The 24,197-nt window shown below is 42.5% G+C and overlaps 1 protein-coding gene across 2 annotated transcripts in view; it reads left to right on the forward strand.

Moving 5' to 3' along the window:
• TMEFF2 (transmembrane protein with EGF like and two follistatin like domains 2) overlaps window positions 1-24,197 on the forward strand; it is a 123,620-nt gene that overhangs the window by 5,387 nt on the left and 94,036 nt on the right. For both annotated transcript variants that reach the window (XM_041403217.1, XM_041403218.1), the window contains exons 3-4: window positions 2,206-2,335; window positions 5,181-5,207. In XM_041403217.1, coding sequence (XP_041259151.1) covers window positions 2,206-2,335; window positions 5,181-5,207 — 157 coding nt within the window. The remainder of the gene's footprint in view (window positions 1-2,205; window positions 2,336-5,180; window positions 5,208-24,197) is intronic.

Genomic DNA, 24,197 nt, shown 5'->3' on the forward strand with positions numbered 1-24,197 from the left:
TCAGCATGGGCAAACACAACAGTCTAGCTCTAGTGGTTAGGAACCACCTGGTGACCAACATCACAACCCTCTCGTTGGTGATCTTGTTTTCTTTCCTGGTAACTTCCACTACAGTTTCCAGCTCAAAGCCAAGGCAGCATCCATATGGAAGATATCCTTCCCTTTGCTCCTTATGGCTCCTGCCCTTTCCATCTGAATCCTAGTTTCCAAAGGTGCTGGTGGGTATAGTGGACTAAGACTTCCTGGGATCCTGGTGTCTCTCAAATGCATTTTAAAATTGGCCAACTATTGTAAGAAGTTCCAGCCTAGCTCACAGCACTCCTCTGTGTGGATTGGGATCTCACCATTTATGTGGGGCTGTCTGGCCTTTCAGATCTGCAGCTGAGTCCGTGTCAAAGATCGTCCCTTGCTCTGGGCACAAGCAGCAGAGGAGTTGCCTTAGTGTTTCTCGGGCAGAAAAGTTGCCTCTGTGTTTCTTGGGCAAAGACTTCAGCCTTGTTTCTACATGTAAGAAAGCCTGTTGAGATACTCCAGGCCAAATTCCTCACAAATCCTTGGGTGACAAGCAGATATTACACCTAAAGCAAGCATGATTTGATGCTTCATTCTTTGAAAAATATGCACGATTGTGTTAATTGTCCTGGTTATGTATTCCAGATCAGCCTCTAGCAATTGCAGTTGAGCTTCTGGATGAAGTTGGCATTTTATGCTTGAAACATTGCTCAGATTTGGAACATAATGGTGAAAATAGCCTAGAAACATTTTAAATCAACAATTTAAAATCTCTGCATGGAGGAGCCCTTCATGAGGAGCAGGAGGAGAGGATTTCTACTGTTGTGGCTGCTGTTTTTTTTCCTTGTGCTGCTGGAAGAGGGTGCTGGGGGAGGGGGTGCAACATCTTGGGTAGATTGAAGAGAATACAATGCAAAAGGAAAATGTCATTTGTTTTGGCCCAATCCAAATGTCACTCTGACCAACTATGAATAATTTCTTGGCAGCTGCTCTGTGTGGAGGCCTGCAATTAATGCAATCTATGCAATTGTTTGTGTTAATCACTTCTGTAGTCACTCAGTTTAAAGCATTTTTGATGTTAATATCCCTGATATTTCAGTTCTGTTACATTGTGCCCAACAAACACACCTCAGACACATAATGGCATGATACAGCTAAAGAGAATGTATGACTTCTTCTAAGTTTTTACTTGGATTTAGACAGAGGTGAGCATTTGTAAATAATAATTGTGATCATTCCATTTGTTCTAATTAAACAATGAGGCATACTAGGAGTAGGGTAATCACGAGATAATCATATCCCTGGTATAATTGCCATGTACTGGGCACATCCAAGTATTTCTAAGCCTCCAAGCATGATTATCTTGTGATAACTGCACCCCGTAGGTTGCCCAATTTTCAGTCTAAAATGAAATGATTATCTTTTTTTAAATGAACGAGAAGGGGAAAAACTGTCTTCCAGTGGGAGAGGAAATCAGGCAGAGCTCAGCAGGAGTTTGAGCCAAAGCAGGGGTGTGTGGTGTGAGAAACTTCTGCACTGGCTGGGCTCGCTGCAGTGCTGCTGCTCCTGCCCACTGGCCACCGTGGGGAGAGCTTGGACCTCTGTGGAGCATCCCAGCTGCAGCGTGCCAGGAGCAGAAATGTCTGTGCAGAAAGAGGGATGGACTTTGATCGTTGGTGTCTCACAAATAATTCCCCTCTGGCAGTCAGTACTTGAACAGTTAGACACACACTTGTGTGTGTGCAGACCCCGGTAGCACTGCGGGGGTGTGCGTGCAGGAAGAGGGGAAGAGGGAGCCTGTTCATTACTGTTTGTCTGGAGCCATCCAATGGAAGCACAGGAACTGTGATTGCAGATGTGAGGACTCATTTGCTTTGCCCTATTCCTTCCCTGGCAATGCCCCTTGCTCCTGCTGGCAGTCAGAGATCTCTCTGGGGCACTTACTGAACACTTTGCCCATTCAGATTACCTTTCCCCTAATCTCTTCAAATCTGATTTTTCTTTTTAAAAATACCCCTCCCTCTCCCCTGGTAGCTCTAAAGGTGAGAGAGGATTGTCAGTGTCTCCCTCTCTGTGGTTTTCTCAGGATTTTAATTCTGGCAGGGAGCAGGGGGTGTGTGGGGTCACCCCAAGGGGTGCTGTGCCCCTGTGCTCGTGTGACTAACGCTGCTGCTCTCTGTCCCTTCCCATCAGTGCAACAATGACTACGTGCCCGTGTGTGGCTCCAATGGTGACACCTACCAGAACGAATGCTACTTGAAACAGGCTGCCTGCAAGCAGCAGAGTGAAATCCTGCTGGTGTCCGAGGGATCCTGTGCCACTGGTAGGTATAGATCTAATATTTAGATTTAGATATATTATTACCCATTTTTAGATTACTCTAGAGCTTACCTGTTCACATAGTAGGTGATTTTTCACTCCAGGTTGCCTGCCAACCCTGCCACGCCCTCCCAGGAAAATGGCCTGGGGATGGCAAAAACCATTTGAATTCTTGTTTTGAATTCATTACTGGCTAATTTTTGGGGAGCATGAGAAGTCTCTGCCATCCTTTGCTTTTAAGTACATTACTATAGGCTCGCAGTCCCTGATACACGGTACCCCTGGCACTGTTTGGAAGAGTTCAGAACAGGAGTAGATTTGTTTTTTAATTTGTGTCTTGTGCTCCTGATCATCCTGTGCCCTGCCTACACTTCTGAGCTGTTAGGACAAGAGAACTGGTAGCAGATTAAGTGATCAGATGTCTGATAAATGGGCATCTGGATTACCACAAACCTCTCCATAATCTGGAGAGAGAGAACTGGAGCATTATTGCCTGCAATCCAGTTTCTTAGTTTTTCCTTATCCTTGTAGGGCCAGATCCCCAGCTGGTATGATTCAACAGACTACTGGTTGTAATGAGTCCTGCCAATTTATACCAGCTGAAGATTTAGTCCAAAGCACACCTAATGAACAGGTCTGTGCCACAGGTGTTTTGTTTTGGACTTGAGAAAACTGACCGGCGTGTGAGACAGCTTTGCTCAACTCTGAGCCTTGTGAGCTGTTTATATCTCAGCTTATATGAAAACAGCTAGAAAGGTGAATGAGCAAAATCTGTCAGGAAAACCCAGTTGCTTCTGTGCAGGAGTTCTTGATGTTTTTCTTTCGTGCTCGGTATCTGTTAGAGGTGGGCAGTGAAGTTAACTTGAAAAGAGCAGGAGTAAGCCTTTGTTCTTGAGAGAGTTCTTTAAACTTAAAGCAGAATTTTTTCTTGGCTGAGGATGGAGGAGTCAATAAAAAGTACATTAGACAAACTTTTTTCAGTGCTGTAATTTCATGTTTCATACACCTGAGAGAAAATAAACTCCTTTCTCTGGAAATGTTGTTCTTCTCTGAAGCTGTTACCTGACAATTTTCAAGAAGAAAAAAACATATGCTGCAATTTTTTTGTCCATAAATTGGTATTAAATGGAGCTCGGGCTGACAAAACCTACTGTGGTGTAGGATTTGTTCAACTTAGTAAATTCTCTCAGCACAGCAACTGGTCTTTTTGGTTCAAACTTTTTGATTAAAGGGATAATTTCAGCACATTGCTACAACTTTTCTGAAACTTATTTGCCTGCTGGAAATGACTGTGTTGGCAGAATTCTCTTTGAAACAGTGTGGATTTCAGAAACAGAGAAGGAAAATAAAGATATTTTCCTCAAGTCTTCCTCAAGATCTTTGGTCTCTTTTTGCTTTTCCCAAGGAGGAGCTCAATGGAGAAGGGAACAGCCATTTTCTTTAGGTTTTCCCTGTGGGATGGGGCAGAGAGAGAGGATGCTGAAGAAGCCCCAGCAGAGACCTGGGCTTCTGGGAGAAGTGTCAGTGAGCAGCCCTTCTGGGCCTGCCTGGCAGGGGTCTGGGCCTGAAGGGTAGGGCAGCAGGAGGAACACAAGAGCCTTTTCTGCAGAGAGCCAGGTACTGTGGTAGCTCACTGTGGCAGGCAGCTGCTTGTTTCTTTTTCTGTGCTGGGGAGATCTGGCACACCTGGAAAAGCAAAGCTTCCCAGAGCCATGAGGGCACTATAATGCCTTTTCTTCCCTCTATCCTCAGTAGCTCATTTGGGAAGGAGCATCAGGACAAAGGATCAGATCAGGAGAATTCAGGACGTGGTCGCTGGGAAAACACTGTTATTTCTGTTCCCTTTTTCAGCCACCTTTTGCAGCTGTCCTTTGCAGCCTTCCTGAATAAATCTACCATTTGAAGCAATTCTTGCAATCAATTATTTAGCAAAGATTTTCCTTTTCTTTCTTAGTTTTGAGCAGGGATGGCATGTGCAAGTTCAGATCCACCAGACCTCGCTGTCAGTAAATGAGATCTAACAGTTCACAGGGTATTTTCATCCCAAAGCAGCATTTCCAAACTCTTTCTATTAATCTTGATGCTGATAAATACATAATTGTTCCACTAAGGGGGAGGATAGGAGGGCAGCCTCTCTCCCTTCCCTGCAGAAGAAACTCCTCTTAAGAGTTATTTTTGTAGCCCTGTGTGTGTGCATTTCCATGCTTTGCCTTGCTTAGAAAGTTTCTTACTGAAGCTCTGGGCTTGGCAATTTTGTGATGTTGCACTTTCTAAATTTGTGACTCTCATCATTCCAGCCAACAAAATGTCGAACAGAGGAAAAAGAAAGCACTCAGTTTTGAAACTCAGCAACAACCTTGAGAAAAATGACATTTTAATAATTTACCTGAAGACTTTGAATAATAGTAATATAATGGTTTATTGCAACAAGTTATAATTTGATGAGATGTCATGTTTCCTAAAGATAATGATACAAATTTCAAATGGGTTTCAAAATTTCTCCTTGGTGAGGATTTAGTAGTGACCAACTGGAGTAACTTTGTACTACTGTTGGGAACAAAGATTTACTGGTCTAACTGCAACAAAACGAGGTAGAGACTTCTAAGGGCATTGCAGCATTCTGTAGCTTATGTTCTTTTCATCTGATAGAGAGACTTTAAAGAAAAAAAAATAGAGACACAAGAAAGATGGCTTGAGCAAATTACATTCAGATTAGATCTCAATAATTTACCCAGGGATGCCATCAAAGGCGAGGTGCACTGTAGTACACTTCACTGAAGCCTTGCTTTGCATGCTCCCAGCACATACTGGGGCACATGAATATAAATTCCTTTCTGTTCTTTTCTCAGATGCTGGCTCAGGATCTGGGGACGGAGGTAAGAGCCCTCTTTTAATATCTCTGTTCTTATGTGTGCACACATTGTCTTCCACAATTTCAGATTGTAAGTGGATATACTTTGCAATCTAAGTTGTTGCACTACATACTGTCTTTTGTTCAGCTCTGTCTTTGAAAAAAGTGGTATTTTGCATTTCAGTCAAGCTGGAACCTAATCATGACATGCTGTTTTCTAGGGAAATTCAGAAAGCTGTGTTACATCTAATAGGTCTTGGAATCATTCATAGGTTGTGCTAGGAGCTCTATCTCCATCTACTGTTACAGTTGCACTCATTTGTTTTATGTTTAGGGTAATATTTCTTTTGTTTTTAAAACATGAGCCAAACCCTTGGCTCCTCCTCACTGGAGGATTCAAGCCAAATATTTTGTGGTAGCAGAGAGCATTCTTTCAAAGGTATGAAGAAATGTCACAGGGAAAGAACAGTGTGTTTTTATAAGAACAGCAACAACAAAACTGAACGTGGAAATAGCCTGAGCCCTTTGTGGCATATAGGGGATACTGTAAAATGTAGGCAAACTAGCGTTTAAGTAGGGACTTATTTTATTGGCTTTTGTTTAGTTGTTTTGGTTTTTTTTATTTCTTGGTGCAGTCATGATGGATTTGCTTGTCTGACATCAGTCCTTCTTGGAAGTATAAGTGTTGGGTCTGGGTAGTGCCTTGCCTTGGGGTAGGGAGTGTGACTTTTGGAGTTGGTAGGTCAGGCTTCTCTGGGGGCCAGGGCTAGTCTGGGTAGCTTGGGGAGGTTGTCCTGGAGAGTTCCCCTCATTTCTGCCCCAGCTCCCTGAGTAAACTCCAGGACAGGAGCCCCCGGCAGGGAAGGGCAAGGCCAGCATCAGGCTGGGAGGCTGCTGGGGCAGCCACCTGGAGCTGAGCCAGCTTTTGGTGTGACACGGACAGCAGGGTTGGGTTTATGGCTTTAGACCCGGTTTTATGGCTACTCCTGGCTGGATTCAGGTTTTTCAAATACAATCATGTTACTTGGCAAAGCATCCCCTGGTGCTTGCTTGATTTTGGTAACCAGGATATCAGTGAGTGCAGTGTGTATGGAAGGTATTATTTTTACCTGTGAAGTGGTCAACAACATGAGCATGAGGCACTTCAAGGGGCCTGGTTTTCTGACATCACACTCAGGCTGCTTTCTGGAACTCAGGGCGCTTCAAGATGCTTCAAATCTGGCTCCCCAAAAACTACAACATGAAATACCACTAGTTTTTTCCAGCTATTCCTATTTTACTCTAAGGTTATTTTAGATTGTCTTTTTAAACCATTACACCAGAAAAATACCTTGTTCAGTGCTTAGTAGAAATCTACTATTTGATTTATATGTACAATAGGGTTTTCACACCTATGGTCAATAAATTGGTTTTCAAATGAAGTTGCACTAAATTCATCATGCATGTACTAAGGAAGACAGGTAAAGTTTTCAGTTTGTTTTGTAATTAAGAGATGGGAAAACAAACTTGGCCACTTTCTGAAAGTAATGAATTCCATTCTCGGAAAGCATAGGAGTTTAAAGGCATGATTTCCAAAGCCTTTCATTTTAGAAGCTCGGGTTGACAGACAGTGAGCAGAGCAGGGCCTTGGGACTGACTGTGCAGATAGTAAGGAAGCAGATTTAGGAAGGAGACAGAACCAAGTCGGTGCATGTGTTTAAAGGTCTACAAAGCTGCCTTGTATTATTCAAGATTTAGTAGGCAGCTATGGCTTTTCTTGAAGTACAGAAGTATATTTATGTGCCCAAAGAAGCTAAATCCAGACAAGTAAATGTTGTCACTACATCACTCTTTACTAGACATGGTCTTGTTGTAAAAGTTGTAATAAATTTTGGATGTCATCACAGTAAGTCTTGTAAAATCCACTCCAGCAGTCATGAGTGGGATGTGTTCCTATGAGAAACCCGAGGTCTTAGACAATCCTGTGTGGTTTCTGATTTTTCTTAACTTTTTCTTTCTTATGCTTCTCCAAGCAGTCTTGGTTAGCAGAATAATCAGTGCAGCATCTTTTTTGGCCAAAGTCCTGCCATAGGGGTGGCCCCAGCCAGCCAGCTGTGAGATAAGGGACCATTTTCAGCAGACTTGTATCTCGTGGTTGGATTTCTTTGGTCTGGTGGGGTACACATCTAGTAAGAAATTAACTCAAGTTGTGTTGTTCTGGTTCTTAGAACATGACAAGGTTCCAGCTTTGAGGTGGTTTCCCCCGTGACTGACAGCAGTTCAGCTCCCAGTACTGCTGCTCCTTCCATGGAGTTGTCACATGGAAAATGTAATTGCTAGAGGGCTCAGAAATAGCTGGAAAGGGGCTGGTGGGAGGACAGATGTAGATAAGCACACCATGTGGTCATACAAGCCTCCTTTTCTCAGGAAACTGGTCACAGCATGAACAGAACAGCCAGAGGCTGTGTTTTGGTGCCATATTTTCTTTTCAGGTGTTCCCATCTGGGTTTGCAGGGAAGTCTTCTCAATTTACTATGTAGGATTTGGGTTTTTTGCTTTCTTGTCATGGATGCTGAGATCAGAGGGGCCTCAGCTTTTCAGCACTTTAATGATCTTGAGGGCTTTCCACAGGTGATTTAATCCTCCTTTATGCAGCAATAACATACAAAACTCCCCTTATTTGTAAAGTGATGTGGGAATCTTTATCTCATTTGATGACTGAGCCTTCAGCATACACTTTTGGGAATATCCAGTAGATGGGTAGGACAGTAGGTGTTCAAATTTCTTACTGCAGAAGACATTTTTCCCTGTAAATGAAGATGAAAAATGCAGAATCAAGAGCCATTTCAGTGTTTTGATTGCAGAAGCTGGGAGTGTGGTGTGGAATTATTTAAAAACCCACATCCCAGAAAGATACTAATCAGAAAGCCAGAAAGGATGAATGTGAAAGACTTTATACAGAGAGTAATTTAAAGAGATTCCATTCATTTTCATCTATGCCGTTCTCTAGACAACTGGGTTTTTTTAGAACCCAATGATTCATGTTTTGGTCTTGAGCAGCTTTATAATGAATTCTTGCTCGTTTCCTGGCTTCCTTCTAACAGCAACAAACTCAAGATGCAGTATTTCATTATAGCTCTTAATGGGCTAAGAACATCTCTCCTCGGTTTCATTTTCACGCTGAGCACTCCTTTGCCCTGCCTGCATTGTCTGCACTCCCAGCTCTGTTGATTTGCTTTCATTCACAGTCTGGTGGATTCACTGAAGGTGTCTGTCACCCTGGGTGTTGCTGTGACCCCCGGCAGGGCAGTGCTTAAACACCTACCTTGAATTTGTTTCAGAGCCTTCTTTAATTTCCATTCAAGTCCTAATGACTTCAGTGGGAATTCTATGGGGCCTTGGGTACACAGATCTTATCCTAGCTTGATTTTTATGTTAATTCTTCATGATCTAGACTAAAGCAAAATTAAAATAAACCAACCAAAAGAGTGATAATTCACCAATATCATCATCACCATTTATTTTACAGTAGCATCTAAAGGTGCTAATTCTAAGATTAGGACTCCAGGGTGGAGCACCCTGACACTGTGAAGCAGTTCTTCACAGTAGGGGAGAGAATAAAAACTGTGAAGCAGAGCTGGGTATTTAAGTTGGGCAAAGGCTAGAAGCTGCATCATGTTCCAGTGTCTGAACTGAGAATAGCACATGTTGCTTCAGAGCCAGCACAGTGCTGGGGATTTTGAGCCCTAGTGTTTGTCAGCAAGCCCATGTGACATCCAGAAAGAATCAGAGATTATACTGCTCTTAAACTTACTCCTGATCTCTTAGACAAACCTGAAAGGCAACAACCTTACAAGCCACCTTCTTTTCCCCCTCTCTCTGCCTCTCTTGCTTTGTGTGTGTATTTTAAGGATGAGCGTGCCTTGTTTGTTTGTTCATTCTTTCAATTTATCTCTTCAATCTTAGCCAGAAAAAAAAATGAAGCCTTGCAGCTTTTTGTAGGTGCCAACATGTAGATTTAATGATAGATTTGGTATTCTGGTCTGCCTTTCCTGTTGACTTAGAGATGTGTGAATAAACACATACATATTATAAATCTATATGGAGCAGCAGTCATCTTGAAACACTAACCCAGAGAAAATAGGCAGGAAAAAAATTAACACTTTGGATCCCATGTTATTTTTTTAAGGTAAACCATATTGCAGCATGTGTATATGCCTTTTTTTTTTTCTTTTAAACAACACGTAAATGGCTACTTTGACCCAATTGCCTTTGCATTTTCTCCGTACTAGTTTTGAATGGTTTACTTGAATTCAGCAGCTCTGCTGCTTTTCCGGTTATTTCCCTTTCTGCTTTATTACAGTGTTGATTGATGGGCAGGGCTATGCAGAACACGCTGAATATTGCTGTAAACACTGTCCTAGCAATCACACTTGAGCCAAAATACACCATAAAACCTGGAGTGTATATTGGTTTGAAGGAAGCAGTATACAAAATGCAGTGCTGATAAACACACACATGCACACATGTTCTCAGTACAGGGGAGAATACTCTGACTGTTCTAGTTTAACCTTGGAAAGAAAGGGAATTCATATTTTGAGATACAGATTCTTTTCCGCGGTGTAATAGGTGATTCAAGCTTCTGTCATGTGAATTCAGAATATCTGCTGACCCCACGTGTGATTGTCAACTGCAATAAGGAAATAGGAAAGCTTCTTCCACTCTAATTTGATTTGGGAGATATAATTTAAAGCAGCATCAGAAGGTACAGAATCAACTACAGCAACGTGCACCGACTGGGTAAATACCTCTGGAGGGAATGTTTCAGTCTTAAATGATTGACCTGACTGTGGTTGGTCAAATATGTCTCCTTTGTTAAAGGGGTTTTTACCTTGTTAACCTCAGCATGGCACTGAGCCCAAACCAATAAGCTCTTTGAAAGGATGGGTTTATTAGCCCAGGCTCTTCGTTGTCCTAACATGATTACATGACTTCCAGTTCAGGGCTGGTGCTCATCTGACCTATATAAGAGTTAGGTCAGGGAAAGGCAGTTCATGTCTCTTTTTGGCCTTTAAAAATTAGGAAAGGATGAAGTTCCCATATGTTTTTGTTGTCTAGAAGAGAAGCACTTGGGCATTCACAACTGCTGGACTCCTAGACCCCTGCCAGGGGCATTTTGTGCTGGGTAGGATGCATTAGCCATTTTGGAAAATCCTAGGAAATATGGCGATGACAGGAATACCAGTTTTTGGACTGCTCTTAGGCTCTCATTTAAGCTAAATACTGAGCTCATCAACTCTGCTGGGCTGAGATGCTTGAGCAAATCCCCATAGCTCCTAGAAGCTCCCCAGGGTTTTAAAGTACCAGCCCTGGAAAATGGTGGGCTTGGATTTCCTTGCCTGGATCTTGCCTGTGTTTTGCTTGCTACTTCTGAAGCTGGAATGCAAAAATCCAGTGCAAAGTGCTGCGTTTTCTACCTGTACTTGCTGTGTTATTGATGGGCAGCAGTCCTTGCTGTGCTCCTGGTCTCATCAAGCAGGCACTGAGGAATGCCACAGCGAAGAGTTTTGAAGGGCAGTGAATGATTTGTGGCCCATTTTCAGCCATTCATGCAAAACTGAAGAAAATGAATAGGAGATGCCATGAAGATGCACAGACTTGTGTAGGCAAGAAGTATGAATGACGTTCATTCATAGCCTCTTTCCTGCATTATGCAATCCTTTAGGTTTTTGGCACTTTGTGAAAGTAGTTCAGAGCCACACAGGGATTCTATGAATGGAAGATGTTCACCTACATAAAAAAATACTGAGGATGCCCTGGTTTTGCTTTAGAAGTCAAAATTGCTTCTCTGCATAGAAACAGAGAAAAAAAATTCCAAAATATGCTGGCTAATCATATGCAATCTGTAAATCCACTAATAACTAAGTCATCAAATCATCAAACAAATCCTATGATACTCCAGCAAACAGATTAAAAAAGCAGTGCCCAATCACAAATACTCATTTATTGGTCTGTTATTGTAAACACAGCAAAAGAGAGATGTGGTGGTCTAGATTTGTCTGCTACATCTCTGTAAACCTGGATTAATTTTCCTTGTGACAACTGTGGAGTCACTAGAGATTAGCTGTGATGACAGTGAGAGGCAAATCTAGCCCACTGTTTTGCTTTTTTATGCAGGGAGTTCTTCCACATAGGAATATAATGGTTTTTAAGCTTTCAAATGGCTCTTCCAAGCTTCCTGCAAACACCTTCCATCAGGGGACAAGAGCATGTGTTCAAGCACATGCTTTGTTTTTATCACATGCTTAAATGCCATTGACTTTTAAATTTCTCTTCTGAATGTGGATGTCTTGCACAAGTGGGATCTGAGGCAGTCTGGGAGTGACCAGAACTGCTTCAGATCCCCATGCTTCTTGTCATTATGTATTCTGTGGTTTAGTGGCTGAAGAACCTGATTCACTGTGCGCTTGCTTTGAGCAGGCTTTGGTGTGACATAGGATTTTGTTAGATGCTCTCATGAGATCTTAAAAAGAACAAATGGGATGAAAACTGCCAAGTCTCTCTAAAGCTTCATGTATTCACTTTCTCTAACTCCTGTATTTCAGATCTCAGATGTATCTGGCAAATTTAATATATTCTGCCCTTGATGTTTAAATTCCCTTTTGTCTAAGAGGTTTTCTTTCCTTTCAGAGACTGGGAAATGCAACCAGAAATTTTGCCTACTGTATTTGAAGTCAGTGGGAGTTCATCTTCAGGAAGGGCACAACTTATTCCTAGACACTTAACAAACTGGAGACAGCCTCCTCCTTTATGGAGATGCACACACAGGACAAGTTTCATGAGTGTGGTGCAAGCCCAGGAATCCAGAGGAATTCATAATCAAATCCAGATGAGTTAGAATTTTATAGGAGAGCGCTACCAATTCTTAAGATGTTGCCATGAGTCTTTTAGCCCAGGTTTTTTAATAGCTTTATAGAACATGCTTAGTTTCTACTTTAAAACAAGCACATAGCTTGTTGCTCAGGAGAATACTTGAATAGAAGCCCAAAGTGTTGAACAACAGGGAGATCTCTAAACTGCAGTTTGAAAATATCACAACTCAGGAAAGAAGAGGTCAAAAACATTCCATTTTATTTTATGTGATTTTTTTAAATGCCTTGGACTCGTTAATACCATTTCTTCTAGCTTTGTGGGAGTTAGATAATAATGATGCCTATTCAAACCCATTGAAAAAGCAGATATCAAAGCAGGGCTCTTTTTACCCCTGCAGCCTCAAATATCTTGCAGGTAGCAGTGTAAAGAGCTGGTTGAGGAATTTCTGTGTTGGTTTTCCATAAACCTAAGAATATGGGAAAGTTCTAAAGGTCTGAGAGAATGTAGATGTGTAGGTATTAAAAAGGGTAAGGTGGGGAAAAAAAGGAATCAAATATTTATAGGCCTGCCAATCTGACATTGATTGAGGTAGAACAGGACATGCAGTTCTGGACCTGCTCAATAAAGAAATAAATGAGAATTAATGCTGAGCAATATGGGCTGATGTAATAGATTCTGTCAACTAATTGAAATGTTATTTATGAAGCTACAAGTTTGGTTGATACAGTGTACGTGGATGTCAGTGAAGCATTTGGCATGCTGCTACATGACACTGATTAAGAAACAAGAATTGTGCAAAATTGACGTGGTATGCAATTAGTGGAGTAAAAACTGCCTTTCAGGATGTAATTATAAGTGGATTTATCATTGTTAGATAGACAGCAAAACGATCTGCCTTGTGCTCTTTATTTGTTTGTTTTACCAGTGGCCTAGGCGGGCACATACTTTTCTCACTGATCAGGTTCCCAAAAGTCGTATCTGGGAAACAAAGAAGTGAGTGGTTCACTGTCACAACCCACTCTGGTACTCTGGTGCCAAAGCAGGTCCTTTAATGTGGCCAAACATAAAGCCACAACCACAGAGCAAAGACAAGAAAGCAGAAAGTGAGTGGGGAAACATTGCTGGAAACAGTGGTGCTCCAGAGGAAGCTGAATTTTGGTAGGGACTGTGCTTGTGTGAGAGTGCTCTGCACACACAGCAGGACAAAAGGCCACTGGTGTGTTTAAGAATCAGGCTCTTGAGCAGGAGTAAGGATGTCAGACTACCTCCACCTTCCCCAGAGGAGGTGGGAGCAGCTCCAAAGGCCCTGAGAAGCAGGGGAGCAGGCTGTGGGCAGCCAAGGGCGGGGCTGCCAAGCCAAGCAGTCCAGAAAGCTTTGATGCCTTGGTCTTTGTCCGGGGAAAGGAAAGGGTTGCTTAGGTCACCATCAGTAAGTACCAGTGTGGGGAACACAAACGAGCAGCAGGCTCTTTATGCTGACAGACAAAGGTCTAATGAGATGCTGGGCTGGCAATTAAAGCTAGACAAACTCAGAGTGAAGTATGTGTGTGTTTGTAAATGAAGGCAATAGCACAATGAAGTAAGTGATTAAAAGTTATGTAGGATTCTGCAGTGCTTGGGGTTTTGACCCTTGGGTGTCTGGATTGCTCTTCTCAAATGGGGATGAATTGAAAGTCCAGGGCCTCTGTCACATGGAAGATCACAACAGATACTCAGCAGCTCTTAGTTCTAGGCAACACAAATTAGTTTACACGTGGATCAGGCAGAGTAAGGCTTATTTTGTTCAGCAAGGTTGCTGTGCTAAGCAGTCCAGAAAGGGATTGATTATGTGGATATGTTTGTTCATTTGAGAATCCACACAAGTGTGTTTCTCTCTGCCCTCTCCCATCTGACTCTGTACATTTACATCTGCACATAGTGGAAGCAATGTGAGCTTTAGTAGCAAGTGGAAAACTTCATGCATAATGCTCTGCTAATTGGTCTGTATTAAAAAATAGGCCAGACTACACTGCACTGCATCCTAACACTTTGCTATGTTGCCAGTAGTGGATAACTTCAGTAGCTCCTGATCTCATCTGAGTTTTGGCAGGCCCCTTGGAGCTTCTCTCTGTCCTGCACTGCTTCCCTGATTCCCAGTGTATTCACTGGTCTATTCCAGCTGGTGCTTGGAGGGACTCCTGAAGGGGAGGGGGATCTCCAGACATCTCTGGAGGATCTGTGCAGGATTCTTTTCGCTCTCATTTCCCCAGGGGAGGATCACACCCAAAGAGCTTTCAAATTCCAACCAGTATTGATCATGACTAAATATAATTTGATTTTTATCTGTTGCTGCAGAGGGCCTCCCTGTGTTTGATGTGGTGTGTGTGATGTGTTTGAGAGGCGAGAGAGAAAGTATCGGAGCAGGCTGGAATTGCTTTGGCTCATAACGTGTTGTCCACTAGACTCAGACAGAGAGGCATCTTCATATTTGTTATAATAGGGCCTTGATAAATAAATAAATAACTTCTTTTGTACAGTGCCTGAAATTTTCATCAAAAGAGGAGGAAGCCTCTTATATGAATCATAAGGCCAATGCAGGACAGGTCTGTGCTGTAATTCATTTAGACAAATGTTGAAGTGAATTGATGGACTCAGGTTTGTTTAGATTAGTGGCCTTTTGAAAAATGAGTTGTCCCATGTGTACAATTTTTCAATCTGTTTACATCTAATTAGCTGTTCAGATTGGCTAAAATTAAGCGATGTCACTTGTAATGCATTCAGAGGTGAGGTTATGATAAAATAGGCTCTTTTATAATCTCTCCAGCAAGTGCCTTGGAGCACTGGCATAGTGTGAACTGAGGGCGTGTGGAAGATCTGTCTCTAAGGTGGAAGCAAATATAATCAAGCTGCAATCTCACAAATGTAGTGAATTGTCTACAGCACCTCTCTGGTACTGATTCAGAGAGAGAGCAAGTTTTGCTGTCATCCTCTCCCAGGACTCCTTTTTGGCAGATGTGCCTGGCTGGCTGCGGTGTGGTGTTGGGGCGGCTGCCCTTGTACACTGGCATCTTTACCTGTTCCACTATTGATTCCTGCATGCTGCATATTCCTCCCTGGAGACAAGTCATTTGAACAGCTTGAAATCTAAAAACTGATTGCTGCAATGTCAGGTTTCTAATTCTGCAGCACAGCTGACAGCTCTGGAAAGTCCCTATCAAAGGCAGAAAATAAAACATTCTTCAGCAGACTTTGTTCTGCCACCATACGGCCTCAGTTCTATTTTACTGCTTCAAAGCCTACAGGCTTTCACATGTTTCTGACCAAAAATTCTGCTATTAATATGGAAGCTTCTTGTCAATTAAGCTGTGCTTATTGCTGCATCAGTGCTTTTAGACCATGACCAGCAAGCAGCACCCTCTGCACGGCAGCAGCAATTCACTTCTCATGCTTAGTCATGGATACATATCCAAGGAGATTTTGGCACAGGTTTTCTCAAATATTTTTGAAAGTTTTTGTTAGTCTTTTCTTTTTTCCTTGGCTGTCTGGAAGCTTTTGCTAGGGATGTGCAGAACAATCCCCTGCCCTCATATAGCAATCCCCAGAAATAGAGCATTTGAGTTTGCAGGACTGTGAGCTCTGCCATGGTGAGCATTGGGTGCTGTCACCTGGCTCCTGCCTCCAGCATTCTGTGGCATGGCACAGCAGTGCTGTCCCCTCTCAGCTGGACATCAGCCCCACAGTACAGACAGGACATCATGGGCCGTGGATGAGTCTCCCCTCCCCGTTTGTGCCAGGAGTGTTCTGGTGTCCTCTCATCCCAGGATCGGTGGTGCTGCACCTGTGTGTCTGTGCTGGAAATGAGAGCTCAGCAAAGTGCTCAGAATTCAGGGGCGGGGTCCTGCCATCCCTCAGGTGGCACAGGAACAACAGCAGTGGGAGTGCCCTGTGAAGCCTTTGCAGGCAGCACCAGAGAGGCTCAGCAGGTGACTTGGTGACAGCACCCAGCACCATTGTCATCATGAGCCCCTCCTGACCCAGCTCCCTTGGACACTGCCCATAGCTGCTTTTGGACCCCTTATATTTCCCAGAAGGAGAGGGGAGCTGAGGGCACTCAGCAAGTTACACAGTCACACCACAAGATCCCAGGGATTTGGCCCTTGCCAAGCCTGGCTCCATCCTTGCTGCTGGAGTTCTTTCTGGTTTGCTTCTGGGGTTTTTCTCCTCCTGCCCCATGTGACTATCCCCTTGCTGGGGTGCTGTCTGAGCCAGAACAGGTTCCCTGGTGTCAGCAGGGAAAGGTTGCATCTTCCCTGTGCTGTCGGATCCTGGAAAATGTGTTTCATCAAATCTGAGGCACTCAATCCCAATGCTTCATCGTTCTCCTAAAGGTGAGGATGACAAATTACTAAGCAGTATCTACAGGCAGCAGCAGTAATTTTTTGTTTTTTTTTGAAATGAGAGCATTTTACACAGAGAGGAACTCTCTTAAACCAGTGGAGTAAATCTGTATCTGAACCCATTAGTGCTACTTAAGGGCTCAGGATACAAAAGTGCAGCATGTACTAGCACCTCTGCTATGAGGAACTCTTTTCTGGATGCCTTTAGCTGCATAACAGCTGCTTTTAGTCTGAAATTTTCCTTCTATTGTCAGGAGGATTTTCTTGGATTCCCTTTTTATTTGAAAACGCTACCATGAGCCACTTTTGAATTGACAATAATACATAAGAAGTGAAAAGTTTGGGGTTCAAAGCATTCATTCTTACTTGAAAAGAGTGGTTTTAACAGGCATGAGCTGGTACTGGGCTGTCTTTCACAGCATTTTCTGTTTTCCTTTGTGCCTATCCATCTAACCTGTACCTGAGGTTTAGGTACTTACATTCTATCTCAACTCCTGTGCTACAACATTTGTTGGTTAAAAGAGAACCTGTTGATTTCCATGGGCAGTTATGGTCAGGTAGATCTGTTTTACAGAGATCAGCTACACTGAGAATAATCCATGGCTTGATACAGTCTCAGACCAGTACCAGGATGGACAAAACAAGTACCCTTAATTTGGAAGTAATGCTGAGAAAATCTGTCAGAGATTTATGTATTGGAAAGAATATCTGAAGTAACTTTCTAGAGCGTTAGAGTTATCTACAAACAATTGTATATGCAGAGCACAAGAAAGTTTAAAGTTAATAAGCAAATGAGAAGAAACTTCTACACATAGTATCCTAGGAATTCACCAGGCTACTTCACCATGTTTTCCTATCTCCATCTCTAGGTTTTCTTGCTAGATTGCTTTTCAACTTCACAGGAAGGAGAGATTTTGCTTTGTCTTAACTAGGGAATTAAACAGCTGCTAGAGGCAGGAAAAATGGTGGCAGAAGCAATCAATCTTTGATCGTATTATACGAGATGTATCTTCCTTCTTGAAGAGATTACTAGTGCAATCTGTATAATTAGGAATATGCACCCCCATTTGTTTTAAACAACAGGTGGTGGCTAGGAACATAATCTGTGTTTTCTCCCTTCCCATAAAAGTGCTGTGCCTTCAGGATCAGGGCCATCTCTGTCATCTCTGTGTTTTCTGTGCTGGCATTGTAGAACTAGCTGATGAAATGCCATTAATTTGGAGGGATGTAGAAGGAGCATAAGATCCCCAGCAGATTTGCTCTGATTGCGGTGAACTGCACGGGGAGCTGTCAGACTACACAAGTTGCTAAGGCCAGCTTAAATTAGTGCCCAATTACTTGTTCAGTGGTAGTGAGTGCTAGCATGTATGATACAAGTGTCACCATATAAATCCCTGCAAATTCCAGCCTTAAATTAATGGCACAGAGCATTCGTTTAATCATGTCACTTGTCAAATGGCAGTGTTTCAGAGTGGGGCAGGCAGTGAAATTCTTTCTGGTTTTTAGGACTTAGTATTAACTTTTAGTGTTATTCATAAGGGGTTGGACTGGTTCAGCTTGATGTCTCAGCTGAGCTTATAAGCAGTTCTAGCAACCCTCATCTTCATTACCTCCTGTGAGGGGGAAAAATGGTGGTGAAGGTGGCATCATCTCATGGAGACAAAGCTAAGCACATTCTCATAGTTGTGTTTGTGAATAAATAGGGGTGGGAGGGGACACTGTAGAGCACCCTGGCCTTGTGACCCTTTGGGACATGTGCTGAATACATCCAAGAGAGGTGGGGAGGGAACACAGTGAAGCACAGAAGAAATAACCAGTGGTGAGGAAGGGAAAGCTCTTCAGATATCTCATTCTCCTTGCTGTTGTTGCGCTGTTATTGTCTGGAAAGATTTAGTGCCAGAGGGTTTCATAAAAGACAGCAATCCTGCAGGTTGTGTTACAGAACTTCTCTTCCTTTAAGGCAGGCGGTCAGACGAGGCTGCTGGAACGTGGCTCTCAGCAGCAGCAGCCAGTGATGCCACAAATGTCACATTTACCAGAGGCAGCCACCAGATGATTTATCTAAACCTTAGGCTGCTGCTGGCCAGACTAACTTTTGGAATATTTTGCATTACACTGCCATTAAAAAAATACTTTAAGAATAATAATGCTCTCCTAGCTTGAGTTTCTTCAAAGGGCTCAACAAGGATTTCCCTGTTTGGAGGAAGGGCAAGCTGTGTGCTTTTCAAGAGCTCCTGTTGTAGCCACCAACTCACTGTGTAGTTTACAGGCATTGTAGAGGATTAGCTAGAGAGTACTCCAGAGGTGCTCTTCTCTTGTCATCCTGCAGCTGACAATGTCATCTGAGGGAAAAGAATGTAGGTAAGAAATGCAAATAAGCCAAGGAGAGTGAAAATGTTGCTTTTTCCTTTGGCTTGTCTTTCAAAAACACAAGGTATGGTTTCTGATCCTTTAAACCTACCCATGAATGAAAGCACGTCAGGGCATGCTCCAAAACATTTCCCTACTAGTGCCTTCTGTGTGGAAGCCATTCTGACTATGAAAAGCTCTGCTTTTACACTGAGAATTGTAATTTTGTTTAAAAAAAAAAGCAGGTTTTTAAGCCAACCACAGTATCCGTGTGAGAAAGAGAAAGGTTAGTGAAGCCTGTCCTTGACAAGAAGCAATCCCACCTGACATTCAGAAAAGTGGGGTGGTAAATTGAGCCATGCTCACACGGAGCAAGCGCAGTCAAGCTTTTCACTCATTTCAGCATCTCCTGGACAGTCATTTTCAGCTAGATCTAGTCTTCAGCTAGATTTAATTGAGAAGCTGGTTTTGCTAATGAATTTGTAGGATTTTACTGGCCCTGGAAGTTTTTGCTATATTGCACTCAGTATATTATATTAAAAATGTATACCACAACTGAAGCAGTTTTGTGAAACAAGCTTTAATGCAGCATCTGCTTATTTGTGCCTTGGGGATGTGAGACAACAGCAAACTGCTTACTGCTTGAGAAATCAGCACACCACCACAGGCGTTGCTCTGGTGTTAGAAGTCAGGGCAGTGCCTTTATCTGGATGCAGATCAAATTGCTGTGTTGATAATTAGAAGACAATAAGCTTGCATGAAATTGAACCAAGATGTATTGAAATCAGGTAGTAATTTTCCTTAATGCTGACTGGAAGTAAGCCATGTCAGAAGGTAACCAGAATGCATTATTGTTTGCCATTATAAAAAAGGTCCATTTAAATAGCTCTCTCTCACTGAGGGCTATTTAACCTTTTGTAGGTATGAGCATTACAAGGGAGCCTAACGCATATTTTGTGTGCATTATTCTGCATAAATGCATGCTCACAATTTTTTATGTTTCTATGTGCATATTCATCATGAATCAGACTGGGGTCAATGTATTTCCAAATCATGTCACTGGAGATAGCCAGGAGCAGCTGTTTCCAAAGAAGGTGAAAGAAGCTTCATCCTTGAGCTACCCTAGTGGGAAATGGCTCTCTGAAAACCACCAACAAATGTTTGTCTTATGCAACAAGATAGGAGTGTAAATGAGAACATGAATGGTCTCATGTAAAAAATGAGTTTGTATGTGAGAACCAGCTGTGAATAAACCTAAATGCTGAGGTCTCGTGGTATGATAATGATCTCAATAGTGATCCCTTGGCTGGAATGAAACCACTTTCACTGCATGTTCTGTTTTCCTTGGATTCTGAAAGCTGAACACAAGACCCTTCTGGCCGTCGAGGACCTTTCCCTGTGCTGCCCCTTACTTTGCCTCTGTCTGCTCCTCTTAGCTTTAACTCCTTGGTAAAAGAAAGGTGTTTTTTTGGGGGAACACTGCTAGTCTTGGGAACATTTTCTTTCCCAGCATTTCAGCTTGTCCATTTCCTCCCTGTGCTTTTTGCACACTGCTTTGTGTGCTAGTAGGACATTGCTAGTTATTCCTCTGTTGAGTACTGTTACTAATTGTTAGGTGATTGACTGTGGTGTGTTCCCACAGCCTGATATACTAGTTTGTTGTATTTTTTCATAGCACTTCTTTCAAACCAGATGAGCTTGTGCTTATGTTGATCAGTAACTAAAAGGAAGATGCTAAGGCAGCATTTGAAAGCTCATAGATACAGTACGGCTGTGAGCTTTGGCTTGCTCTCATCAGCAGCCTTATGGTGGGTTTAATTTGGAAATCATTATTTGGACAAAACTGGGGCAGAGCTGCATCTCAGCTGGTCCTGAATAACCTCACAAACATCAGCCTCTCGGTGCCTGTGCAGCTCAGAGAGCAGATGCGCTGTTTATTTACAGACAGATGTAACTGGAAGCTCAGATCTACGCCTAATTTTGTGCTGCCACAGTGAAGAGCTCTAAAAAAACTGTGTGGGCACCTTGCCATCACTCAGGCAGGGGGACAGGAGACACATCCTGTGGAGCTTGGCCAAGGTAACATCCAAGAAATTTCCCTGGCTCTCAGCTCCTCAGCACCACTTCAGGTGGTGGTAGCAGTACAGAGCAGGGTATTAAGATGAAGTGCCATTTCTATTTATGGCTTTATTTCAACAATTAAAACTGCTGAACCTGGAGGCATTACTGTGCTGTTCACTTTGGCAGATGAATTGGACGAGTTTTAAAATCCTTTCTGCACTCCATGCCAGAGCAGGCTGGGTGCAGGCAAATAGAGATGACCAGTGACATTGGCTGGAGATTCATAATTTCCAAGGCTGCAGCTGGAGGAGTGAATCTGGTGGTGGTGTAGCTCTGCCTGAAGCCTGATAGCTAAATTAAACCAGCCACAGCAGTGTGGAGGCATTTAATGCTTCCCCTAATCATGTAATAGTGCAGAAGGAAGTACAGGTGATGCGAATCTTTGCTTCCTGAAGTCTGATGCCTCAGGAAATGCTTTTGTTTCTGAATTTTCTGCATGTAAGTATTTATTCAAGCACTTAAGGATCATTCAGTCAGGTACTTACAAAACAAATAAATTCCTGAAAAAATATGAAATGTTTTTCATCTATAATATCTTGAGAAAAAGCCTATGTAACCTCAGCAGATACAATGGCTTGTGCCATTCCTCAAGGGGGTCAGGATTCAAAGGTCTGAGTTTAATGCCCTCTGCTTAAAGGCATTTAAATGGGTGATCCTTTTCCTGCTTTGTTCTTCTGGAAGCTCACTTTCTCTATATATTGAAGGCATTTTGTGGCTATTTCTTAGACAGAAGGAGAGAAGAGCTGTGTCTGTCAGTGTTTGCATTTGCATCACATAATATATGGACATATAATAAGCAAGACCGAGTTACTTACATTTTTAAAAAATCAAAATGATTGGTTCATTTATTTTTAAAGCAGGATTGTCCTTTCTCTCTGTCTTTTTTTAAAAGGCCTGCAGCAGGCACAGACTATGGAAACCTGCATTATTAAAATTGACAATCACAATAATGCTCTAAAATCCACAGGAAGAGGCTCTGATGATTGAAAAGCCAAGGAAATAATCAGTAGTCAAGGGCAAGACAGGGCTCCTAAAGGGATTCCAGCTTGTAGAGAAGAAATAATACACCAGGAAGTAACAAATGGAATTAATTGGTTCTTCAAGTAGAACAGTTACAGAAGGAAGGAGGATTATACATATGTATTATTATTTAAATAACGTGGATGAATAGAGGACTACAGACCTGCGGGTAGCACACAAACACTACTAAGAGACCCAGGGCTGCTGAAATAAATCTGCATTACAGCTGGGCAAGGAAAGAGGATAATAAGGTGCAGCAGGTCCACTTGAACTTACTTTTGCTGATGATGAATTTGTTGAAATGTTAGACCTTCAGGTTTTAAAACCCCATTTTTGAACACTGAAAAGTTCCAATTGCTTTTCATTAGTTGTTTTGTTTGTGTTTTTTTTTTTGTTTTTTTTTCCACGGGTCCTTGGTTGCTCCAAAATAAGCAGCTTCAGAGTTAGAATTCTGCAAGCCTGACATTTAAATGGCAGTTTTAGTTGTATGTAATTTCCTTCTTCAGTCCTTTTGGGTGTATTTTAGTGTCCTATTATGCAGTGACTGTACTACAAACTGGAGTTGTCTGTGTACAGTCGATTGCATGTCCTCTTCCATTTCATCTCTGGCTCTAGGTGGGAGTTCTGTGTGGGAATCTTTTAAGATTTGAGAGATGTTGTTTGTAGTTTGGCTGTGTGCTCTTTAAGTGTGGATAAACATGAAATACTGTTCTAATTGTGAAGTGGAAAATCTTCAGCAACGCTAAAGGCAGAAACTGGTCATAGCAGCTACACTGTTTCCATTAGAGGAAATCCCTATAGCATCTCTCAAATAGACTTTGTGTGTTTCTCCTAAAAGGCATAAACTGACTTTTTGCTTTTCCCAGCTCTTATAATTATAAGGGGTAAAAATGTTTAGGATTTCATTGAGCCTTTCTGCATGAGTGCAGATGTGACTCTTGGTGACTCAACCATTTCCCAGAACTTAACTCACCCTCTATGTAATTATTCCAAAGAATTATCCTTCCAAAATTAGAAGAAAAAAAACATGTAATTACAACTGCAATATTAACATACTTAATGTCTGCCTAATGTCTGAGCATCAAGTCAGAGACCGTACTTTCAAGTATATAAACTGTGAGTAAAATTACTTGGGCAGTATCTTCAACGAAGATGCTAAATATATGAGCTCTGCATCATTTATGCCATGGAACTCCAAAAGAAACTGAGGAAAGTTTCGTTTCATTGTAATTGCTCTTTCCCTACCCTCTTTCTCCTTTCCATATTGATCGGGCTGTTTTGTCGAGCACAGCAGTCTCGGCTCAGCTCGCCGTGGGCTGCCGAGGTCCTGCCCTGCCTTTTGCTGGCCTGGCGCTTTTCCCAGCCCCTTTCAGGACAACCCTCAGCAGGAAACGACTCCTGTGTCCGTGGCTTTGTCCTCTGCCCACTGTTGCAGTGCAGGGGCTCAGCAGAGGGCCGGGCACGGGCCAGAAGGGACAGCAGAGGATCCGGGGAGGGTGAACCTGTGTGTGATGCTGCGTGGTTGGAGTGGTCAGCAAGGAGCGTGGCTGTCAGTCCCACTGCTCTCTTCCTATGGAAGAATTCACTTTCTAAAAGGAGCAGGTGCCTGTTGTGGAAAATGAGTGGCAGGAGACAGGTCAGGCCAGAGGTGTGTGTATTAGCAACAGCAGTGGAAGAGGAGATGTTGTTGAAAGCCCTAGAGTTGCATTTTGTTTAAGGGATTTGTCTGTTTTAAGGGAGTCTGTCAAACAGAACCTTAGAGCCTTAGGTAAAGTCAGGTTGGATAAAATGAGCATCATTTATGAGTTTTGGAGGTTGTTTTTTGTTTTAATATAACACCTGGTCATGCTCCCTCTTTTTTTTTCAAGAGGACTTTGTTTTGTGCATTAGTAGCTGGTTTGACTCCACCTATTTGAAAAATGAGTTTTGAGATTGCTCAGCCTGATTAAATCTTGCTGGACTTTTGCTCAGAAGGAGCTATGAGAGCTGCAGTGTGGGAAAGGAAGGCAGCACACTCATAGAAGGGGTAGAAAATGTAACTTGCAGCACAGTGGTACAGTTATGCGACACGACGTGCTCATGTGAATCAAATGTGCTATTTTTACAGCATGTATTAAATGTGAAATTGTGGCTGGTTTTAGAGCAGTGCCAGAACTCCTGCCAGTGTGCCATGTAATTTTATTTTAAGAATGAAAGGTCTTGAATGAGAACCCTGTATTTCCAGCAATTTTATTCCATTTGTCTAGGGTCAGCTATGCCCATAGGTCATTGCCCCCTTTATGTTTGATTTCTTCCTT

This window comes from Onychostruthus taczanowskii, unplaced genomic scaffold (assembly GCF_017590055.1).
Source record: "Onychostruthus taczanowskii isolate IOZ18803 unplaced genomic scaffold, ASM1759005v1 scaffold20, whole genome shotgun sequence".
Classification (NCBI taxonomy): domain Eukaryota; kingdom Metazoa; phylum Chordata; class Aves; order Passeriformes; family Passeridae; genus Onychostruthus; species Onychostruthus taczanowskii.